At 38.1% G+C, this 9,642-nt stretch overlaps 1 protein-coding gene across 5 annotated transcripts in view; it reads right to left on the minus strand.

Annotated features, from left to right (window-relative positions):
- Nucleotides 1-9,642, minus strand: part of Mtmr3 (myotubularin related protein 3) — a 125,360-nt gene that overhangs the window by 37,483 nt on the left and 78,235 nt on the right. For all 5 annotated transcript variants that reach the window (XM_013353387.2, XM_013353389.2, XM_005366138.3 and 2 more), the window contains exon 7: nucleotides 7,681-7,847. In XM_013353387.2, the coding sequence (XP_013208841.1) occupies nucleotides 7,681-7,847 (167 nt within the window). The remainder of the gene's footprint in view (nucleotides 1-7,680; nucleotides 7,848-9,642) is intronic.

Below are 9,642 nucleotides of genomic sequence, written 5' to 3' on the forward strand. Positions count from 1 at the left end.
CAGAGGCAGAGGCAGAGGCAGAGGCAGAGGCAGAGGCAGAGGCAGAGGCAGAGGCAGAGGCAATCTCTGTGAGTTTGAGGCCAGTCTAGTCTACAGAGTGAGTTACAGGACTGGCTCCACAGTTATTGAGAAACCCTATCTCAAAGACAACAAAACAAAACAAACAAAAAATGAAACCCACAGTCATGTCACACATACATAGTAAAGACAATACAAACATATATAAAAATGAATGCTTTAAATTTTTTGGATGTTATATATTTATTTATGCGGGCTGAGTGTGCATACCACAATACATGCATAGAAGTCAGAGGATAACTTTCAGGAGTCGGTTCTCTACTTCCACCGGGTAAGTCTTGGGGATCAAAGTCAAGTCACCAGGCTTGGTAGCATGTATGTTTACCTACTTAACCATCTAGATGGTCCAATACATATTTCTTTAAAATGAAATATTTTTAAGTGCTGAACAGATGGTTCAGTGGTAGTAAAAGTGTTTCCCATGCAAGCTTGATGACCTGAGCTCAGATTCCAGGAACCCCTGTAAAAAGCCGTAAATCCCAGCATTCACAGAAAAGAGGTGGGAAGTATAGATAAGAGGATCACCCAGAAACTAATGAGCCAGCTAGCTTGGAGTACACAAAATGAGACATGTAGACCAAAGAGAGAATAGAGTTAGAAATAAATTGACACAGATACAGCCTTTTGAGAAAGGTATCAAATTACACTTGGAGAGACAGACAACTTAATAATACTGTGAAAGCTGGATTTCTACATGTAGAAAAATCAAACTAGAATCCTATCACCCACCATGTACAAAATAAAAAATAAAAGTAAATTCAAAGGTCTTATTGTAAGACCTGGATCTTTGGAATGCTAGAGGAAGAAAACAAAGATGGAAATTCAAAGGAAGTCCAGCCATAATGTTTATTTATACTTTCCAAGAGCTGGGATTACAAGTGTGTACCACACACCCTCAAGATATAGGAAACTACCTCCTGAACAAGACCTCAATAACTCAAGGAAAAAAAAACCCTAAGAATTAATAAATGTGTTCCTATGAAAATTAAATGCTTACACACACAGCAAAGAAAACAATCTCTATAGTGAAGAGATGGACCACAAAGCTGAAACATCTTTGCCCACTACATATTAGACAAAGGATACAACATACATACAAACATACATACCCAGAGAAAAAATTAAACACACACACAAAAAGAACAAAGTAAAAACAAATCAATCAATCAATAAATGATATGATGATTAGCCGGGTGTTGGTGGCACATGCCTTTAATCCCAGCACTCGGGAGGCAGAGGCAGGCGGATCTCTGTGAGTTCAAGGCCAGCCTGGTCTACAAGAGCTAGTGCCAAGACAGGCTCCAAAGCTACAGAGAAACCCTGTCTCGAAAAACTAAAAAAATAAATAAATAAAAATAAATAAATGATATGATGAAGTGAACAGGTAGTTCTCAAATGAAGAAAAACAAATAGCCAATAAATATTTGAAAAAGCGTTCAATATGCCCAGCTATCAGAGAAATGCTAATTAAAACTGCTTTGAGCTTTCATCTCACCCTAGTTAGAATGGTTATTGCCAAGAAACCAATAACAACAAACACTGGCCAAGAATATAGAAAGAGAAGAAGAGCCCTATATATTTCTGGGAATATAAACCAGTAAGCTCACTATATAAAGTAATAGGAAGGTTTCTCAAAAACTCACTACTGCCGGGCGGTGGTGGCGCACGCCTTTAATCCCAGCACTTGGGAGGCAGAGGCAGGCGGATCTCTGTGAGTTCGAGACCAGCCTGGTCTACAGAGCTAGTTCCAGGACAGGCTCCAAAGCCACAGAGAAACCCTGTCTCGAAAAACCAAAAAATAAAAATAAAAAAATAAAAAACTCACTACTATATATACCCAAAGGACTTTTTATTTTTTGAGACAGGGTTTCTCTGTGTAACAGCTCTGGCTGTTCCGGAGACCAAAGTGGCCTCAAACTCACCAAGATCTCCCTGCCTTTTCCTCCAAGTGCTGGGATTAAAAGTGTTGCTATCCTTGGCCAGTAATCCAAAGAACTCTTAGGTCAACTACCAAAAAGTTATCTGTATGCCCATATTTATTGTTATGCTAGTTATAATAGCTAAGAAACTTGAACAAGCCTAAATGTCTAACAATAGATGAATCAATAAAAAAATGTTATCTACACAATGAAATTTTGTTTATTTACTAAAAATTTTACACGTATTTTTGTGAATTTGAGAGGTACACATTTGCCTCAATGTTCACGTGGAAATCAGAGGACAATTTTCAGGAGTCAGTCTATAGGCCCTAGTGATTAAACTCAGTCATTGGGCTGCACAGCAAATGCTCTTACCAGCTGAGCTATCTCACTCACCAGTCCCCATCTCTCAAGCCCACATCTGTGTTTATTAAGCCAGAAAAGTAAATACAAATAGATCTAGAGCTGGATTCTCCTTAAATTTCCATCCAAAAATTCCAATGTCTACACTGATAAAACATTAGGCAACTGTAATATCCCAACTTACTTTACTTAAATTTTATTTATTTATTCGTTACTGTGGGTGTGATGTATATGTGTACCATTGCATGTATACCCGAAACTTTGAGGAACCGGTTCTCTCCTTCTACTTTTACTTGGGTTCCAGGAATTAAATTCAGACTGTCAACTTAGTGTGGCAAATGCTCCATCTACTGAGTTACCTCGCTAGGTTTTTGAATGACTTTTTATTTCTGCTTCAACTCTTCCTGTTTGCCTCCTCTGCTCCCTAATCTACCTTCTCAACCTTTAATATTTCTTGAACTACATTTATACACTCCAAGCATTTTAATTTTATTGGAAATAAATTTTTAAAACAAATAGACAATCTTACTCATAGGCCACAGTGTGAATCTGCAATTTTTAAAAAAAAAATCTAGCTCCCCGGATGATTCTGACAGGCAAGGACGCAGACTAGCACAAGTCAGAGAGGTTAAAAGATATTCCTTTCAGATTTCTAAGTGATGGAGAAAAATCATTTTATCTATGTATCAAGGTTCCAGAAAATCCTTGAAGTACACATTTCTTGGACTCTGTCCAATGCCTGAAGACAGTCAACCCAACAGTAGTGTAGGACCCAAGCCCATGTTACCTACAGATAAACAAGATGTAATGTAAGTCAGAGAGTAGACATGGCACTATTAACGTAATAGATGAATGATCAGTCATCTGTCACTCTAGTTTGAATTTAAGCCTGATTTCTACTACAGAGGCAGCACCAACAAGCTAACTATGACAGAGAATGGAAACTGTGGTGGTTAATATCAACCATCAACCTGATGAGCTCTAGAGCCACTTCGGAATTAAGTCTTTAAGCATACCTGTAAGGAATGACATACATTGGTTAAGTGAAATAAGACATGCCTATTCTGGCAGTACATTCCCTGGGCAAGGGCCCTGAATTAAATAAAAAAGGAGAAAGTGGTCTGAACACTCACTGTTCTCTGCTTTCTGACTACAGACACAATATATGCAGCTGGCCCAAGTTCCTGTTGCCATGTGTGGTGCTTTGAATAAGAATGACCCACACAGGCTCATATATTTGAACGCTTAGTTACCAGGAAGAAGAACTCTTTGGAAAAATTAGAAGGATTAGGAAGTGTGGCCTTGATGAAGGAAGTGTGTCAATGGGGTTGAGCTGTGAGGTTTAAAGGCCCATGCCAGGTCCAATCTGACTGAGATAATTCCTACTTGAGATGTAGCTCTCAGTCACTTCTCTAGCACCAAGCCTACCTCCCTGCTGCCATGCTCCCCACCATGATGATAAAGGACTAACCACTGAAACTATAAGCAATCCCCAATTAAATGCCTTCTTTTATAAGAACTACCTTGGTCATCGTGTCTCTTCACAGCAATAGAACAGTGACTAAGACATGACTTCCTCACCATGATGAAGTATCATGGACTATGAGCAGGAATAAACCTTTCCATTCATTGTTAAAGCACCTTTTGTTGGGAATTTTGTCATAGCAAATGAAAACTGTAACTATTGTTGAAGCTGAGGATATGACAGTGAAGGTGACAGTTCTGAGTCCACTGCTTGCCTGAATGTGGTTAAAGTAGAATCAAGATTTAACAAGGACTTCCAAGTTTTGCAAATGAATCCATAACAATGTTAAGACCTCTTCCAAGGCTGAGTAAGTCCTAGAGCACTGGCTGCAATGTGGTCCACTATGACACGCTCAACAGCCAAATACTAAAATTACACAAATACCAAGACATCCCAGTTCCCTGCCTGCTGATACACTCAGTACTTAGAAGGAGAGAAGTCAGGAACCACTCTATGTATGACTAAAAGACTAAACCAACTTCTGCACCTCGGCATCTATGCCTATGGTTTCATGCTCTGGGGAAGACTATACAAAGGCATCACTCTGAAATATCTCACATTGTTTCATCCTTGAGATGACATAAAAATATGGCTGTCTGGAATATTCCTATTTTGTAAGTAAGCTGTGGCCACCAACATTCAACACTATTGGGAAAGCACTAGAACCAGGATAGCTGGAATGAAAAATGCTACCAGAGTATTTTTTTTTACTCAAATACAAGTTTTCTCTGTGTATTACATAGTAAAACTATGTAAAAGAAAAAATCCAAACATATTCTTTCTCCCACTCTCTTTCTCTAATGTCAGTAAAATTCCATGTAAGTGGTTAACAGGTTAACATCAATGTGAACTGTGTATCTTTTTTTTAGTGCTAACGATCAATCTTTATTTATACTTTTAGAAATAATTGTTGTATGAATATAGTTCCTCTGAACAATAAATCATGTTACTTCTTTTTTTAATTTTTATTATAAAAAAATTTAAATTTCATTACACATACCTAATCCAAGTTCCCACTCCCTCCCTTCCTCCCATTCCCTCCACTTCCCCCCTCCCCCATCCATTCCTCAGAGTAAGGCATATTGCTCTGGGGAAGGTGCAAGGCCCTCCCTACTATATCTAGGCCGAGAAAGCTATCCATACAAAGAGAATAGGTTCCCAAAAAGCCAGTACATGCAGTAGGGATAAATCCTGGTGCCACCACCAGTGGCCCCTCATTCTGTCCCAGCCATGCAACTGTCAACCACATTCAGAGGGACTAGTTTGGTCCTATGCTTGTTCCTTCCCAGTCCAGTTGGAGTTAGAGAGCTCCCATTAGCTCAGGTAAACTGTTTCAGTGGGTGAACCCATCATGGTCTTGACCACTTTGCTCAATTTCTCATTTTTCCCACTCTTCAACTGCACTTTGGGAGCTCAGTCCAGTGCTTTACTGTGGGTCTCTGCCTCTGTTTCCATCAGTTTCTGGATGAAGGTTCTATGGTGATATTTAAGATATCCATCAGTCTAACTACAGGGCAAGGCCAATTTGGGTACCATCTCCTTTATTGCTTAGGGTCTTAGCTGGGGTCATCCTTGTGGATTCCTTGGAATTTCTCTAGAACCAGGTTTCCTGCTAACCCCATAATGACTCCCTCAATCAAGGTATCTCTTTCCTTGCTCTCATCTCTGTCCTTTCTCCATCTCGACTATCCCATTCCCTCAAGTTCTCCTTGTCCCTCCCCTTTTTCGTCCTTCTTCCACTTCCCCCCACCCTTCTCCCCCCACCCCTATATTCCCAATTTTGCCATGTGATCTTATCTATTTTGACTTGTAGTATGATTGAGCATCTTTTGGGTATATGTCCAAGAGTGGTATTGCTGGATCCTTAGGTAGGGTTGATTCCCAATTTTCTGAGAAACCGACATACTGATTTCCAAAGTGGTTATACAAGTTTGCATTCCCACCAGGTGGATCTACATATGTTTTTCTTAAGGTTTGCCTTGTTACTTAGCTTCTCTAGGATCATCAACTATAGCCCTAATATCCATTGTTTATAGCTAGTATCCACTTATGAGTGAGTATATACCCATATTCATCTTTTTGGGTCTGGGTTACCTCACTCAGGATGGTATTTTCTAGTTCCATCCATTTGCATGCACAATTCAAGATGTCATTGTTTTTTGCCACTGAGTAATATTCTAATGTGAAAATGTGTTCTATTTTCTTTATCTACTCTTTGGTTGAGGGGCATCTAGGTTGTTTCCAGGTTCTGCCTATTACAAATAATGCTGCTATGAACATAGTTGAACATATGTCTTTGTAGTATGATTGAGCATCTTTTGGGTATATGTCCAAGAGTGGTATTGCTGGATCCTTATGTAGGGTTGATTCCCAATTTTCTGAGAAACCGACATACTGATTTCCAAAGTGGTTATACAAGTTTGCATTCCCACCAGCAATGGATGAGGTCCTCTTTGAAAAGTTTGTTGTGAAGTAACAGGTAAAAGACAAGCAAGCCTTATAAGCAAAACGCAGGCAACTCCAAGTCAAAGAAGGTCTCTTAGAATTAGTGTCACAAACAATGAGATGCAACAAGCTCACTTCTAAGTTACTATTCTAGGAGACAATAGAGAAATAAAAACTGAAATAATACGCAACGATTAAAACTCAGCAAACGTAAATATAAGATTTGTGCATTTTACTGTAACCTTACCATTAAAAAAAAACTTTAAAAAAGGGGCCTTTTTTTTTTTCAAATTTGATATAGGATCTTACTATGTGGGACTGGCTAACTGGTCTCACAGTAGACCTTGTCATGTAGACCATGTATGTGGCCTTGGACTCAGCAGAGATCTGCCTCCTGAGTGCTGGGATTAAAGGTACACCGAGCAAAAGCCACACACACACACACACACACACAATTTTTTTTAAAAAAAAAATGATGACAGGGCAATGGCTGGGGAGATGACAAAGTAAAGAGTTTGCTGAGCAAGCAGGAGGACCTGAGTTTGAATCTCTAACACCCATGTAAAAAGCAGGGCACAGTGGCACATGCCTATCATCTAAACTCTGGAGAGGTGAAGACAAAAGTTTTGCTAGAGCTTGTTGGCCAGTTAATCTGATTGACTCAGTGAGCTTTACCCTATCTCAAAAAATAAGGTGTATAGTCATAGAGGAAGACACCCAGTATCAACCTCTGGTCTCCACACCTGTGTGTACCTACCATCTACACACACGCACCTGCGCACACACATTGACACTACAAATAATTGTCTTAATATATGTAAGATCTAGACTTCAATTCCTAGCACATCATACACATCTTACACACACATATATATCATTTTAATAAAAGAGCAGGTGAAAAGTAAAAGAATAAAATGAGAAATTATGCACTTTCACAAAAATGTCCAAGGCTTATGTGGTTCAAAATCTACTCAAATGCCATTTTATTTTTTTTTATTTTTTTTTTAATTTATTTATTTATTGAGGATTTCCGCCTCCTCCTCGAGCTCAAATGCCATTTTAATATGAATGTTACCAAACACATACACAAAATTCACAGCTTCTTTTCATTAGGGTTTCATAACCCCCACAACCTTCTTATAGTCAATATAGGCCTAGGAAACCACTAAAGTGTCAAACAGTTTTCTTCCCTTTCCCTAGAAAGGAGGAAATGTATCTTACTAAACTTAGAAAACCGGAAACACATGATACTTTATAAAAATAGACAGAGATTGAAGACATGAATCATATAGGTTCCCATTTCATGATAAAGGCACCTTCAAGCAAAGTTCTATAAGAAGTCTGGCCTACCTGGTCTGCACAAGTCTCCATGCTGTTCTTTTTCACTGGCGTAGACCTCCATGCACCAAGCATGGTATGCAAATGAGAAGAGATCTTCTATTTTACCAGGTGGTCGGATTGCATTGTTCAATCTCTTAAGCCAGTCTTGACACTGCTCAAAGGTTGGGAACTGACACCTTTGCAAAGCAAAACAAGTATAAATGTAATCAGATAACAGTTGATAATGAAGTCTAAGAAAAGCCACCATTTCAAGAGTGCCTGTTCATAATGAAGGATCAACTAGAAGTGAAGAAAGTATCACAGACAGTCATTCACTACTACTTACAATAAAAACAACAAATTACAGCCAGGGGTACAAAATCTTTTAAAAATGGGAGGGTGGACATATGGAAAATCTATTATTTTAATCAATGAATCTCTTCTGAAAGTAATTAATGGTGATTATCAAAGTAAAGCATTAGTTTGTCTCTCCGATGAATTAGGTCTCACCCTACTTCTTCAGATAGTTCTAAAGTCATCTATCTCTCTCAAGAAAAGTCAGAAAAGTTCAGAAGTCCTTTTTCTTTTGTTATGATATAATAGGCCAACCTAAAAAACAGACCACAACACTATCCATAGCCAGTTGGGAGGTGGTTTCAAAATTTGTCTATTTAGCAATTAGGACAATCAGATCCAAATTAAGCCAGACTAAGCAATTAAGCAAAAATTAAGCAAACTTTCAGCTACAACCACACAGAGAACAAAATAGTTGTATTATCAACAGCAATTTTCAGCATATACAATTAAAGGGTTAGAATAATTAATACAAATTGAATTTTTGAGGACTTACATAACTTTTATTTTTAAATGTAGTGCTGAAAACTGAAACTATACAAACTTTAAAATCTGAATGGCTGTCAGTTATCAAAAGTAAGTTGGTGTGGTAGCTCCTTTCTGTAACCACAGAAGTCAGAAAGTTAAAGCAGGAGTACTACAAGTCTCAGGCCACCTTGGGCCACACAGACTGCTTCAGGAAGTAAGACTAATGTGAGTAGCTAAAAAGGCAAGTTAATGTTTTCCTTAACAGGAAAGTCCCTTACACCCTTCCCTTGTCCCAACCAAGGTAGCTCATTAACATGACAACATGGTATCAAAGGAATAAAGTAAAAATGTCAAGAATGGAGCATGTCTAGAGTTATTAAATTAAAAACATATTTTAGGCATAATTTTACAACAATTAGGGTAAAATTAGACTTGATAAAATCATGAATAAATGTTAAACTTAGAGAAATTTTGGTGAGAGATAAGACACTTGCATTTTCTCAAAGTGGTTTATTGGTTATATGGGGGAGAATGTAGAAATTTACTACTGCTGCTGCTGCTACTACTACTACTCTATTACTAGAGAAATTGGGTAACACTCTGGACTAATAAAAAGTCATCAATAGGGGACAAGTAGATCAACTGTCTCTAGATGTAACACAGGATCTTGAAAAGAAAGTGTGTGTCTGTGTGTGTCTGTGTATTCCAATTGTGGAAACCTAACTTCAATTTAACCTTGAAGAAACTCTAGACAATCATAAAATGAGAAACAATCTACTGAAACTATAGTATTCAAAATGCCACTGTCATAAAAGACACAGAAAGGTTACAGAAAGATTCCAGATTAATGAAGGTTACAGTCATGCAGCTAAACACCTTATCTGACTCTGAATGAATTCTCTACTGAATGTGCTGAATGAGAAGGGGTGAGAATGAATGTTATAAAGGACAAAGATAATAGATCTGGCAAAAGTCTTATCATCGTATAATTGTGGAACTGACAATGGTATACAAGTTATATGAGGAAATATTCTATTATTAGGAAAGGATTTAAGGTTGAAGAGCCAAGTGGAGCAACTTAATTTTTCAGAAAAGAATCTCAATCTCTCATTTCTCTCTCTCTCTCTCTCTCTCTCTCTCTCTCTCTCTCTCTCTCTCTCTCTCTCTCTC

The sequence above is a fragment of the Microtus ochrogaster genome, unplaced genomic scaffold (genome assembly GCF_000317375.1).
Source record: "Microtus ochrogaster isolate Prairie Vole_2 unplaced genomic scaffold, MicOch1.0 UNK6, whole genome shotgun sequence".
In the NCBI taxonomy this organism is placed as follows: Eukaryota; Metazoa; Chordata; class Mammalia; order Rodentia; family Cricetidae; genus Microtus; species Microtus ochrogaster.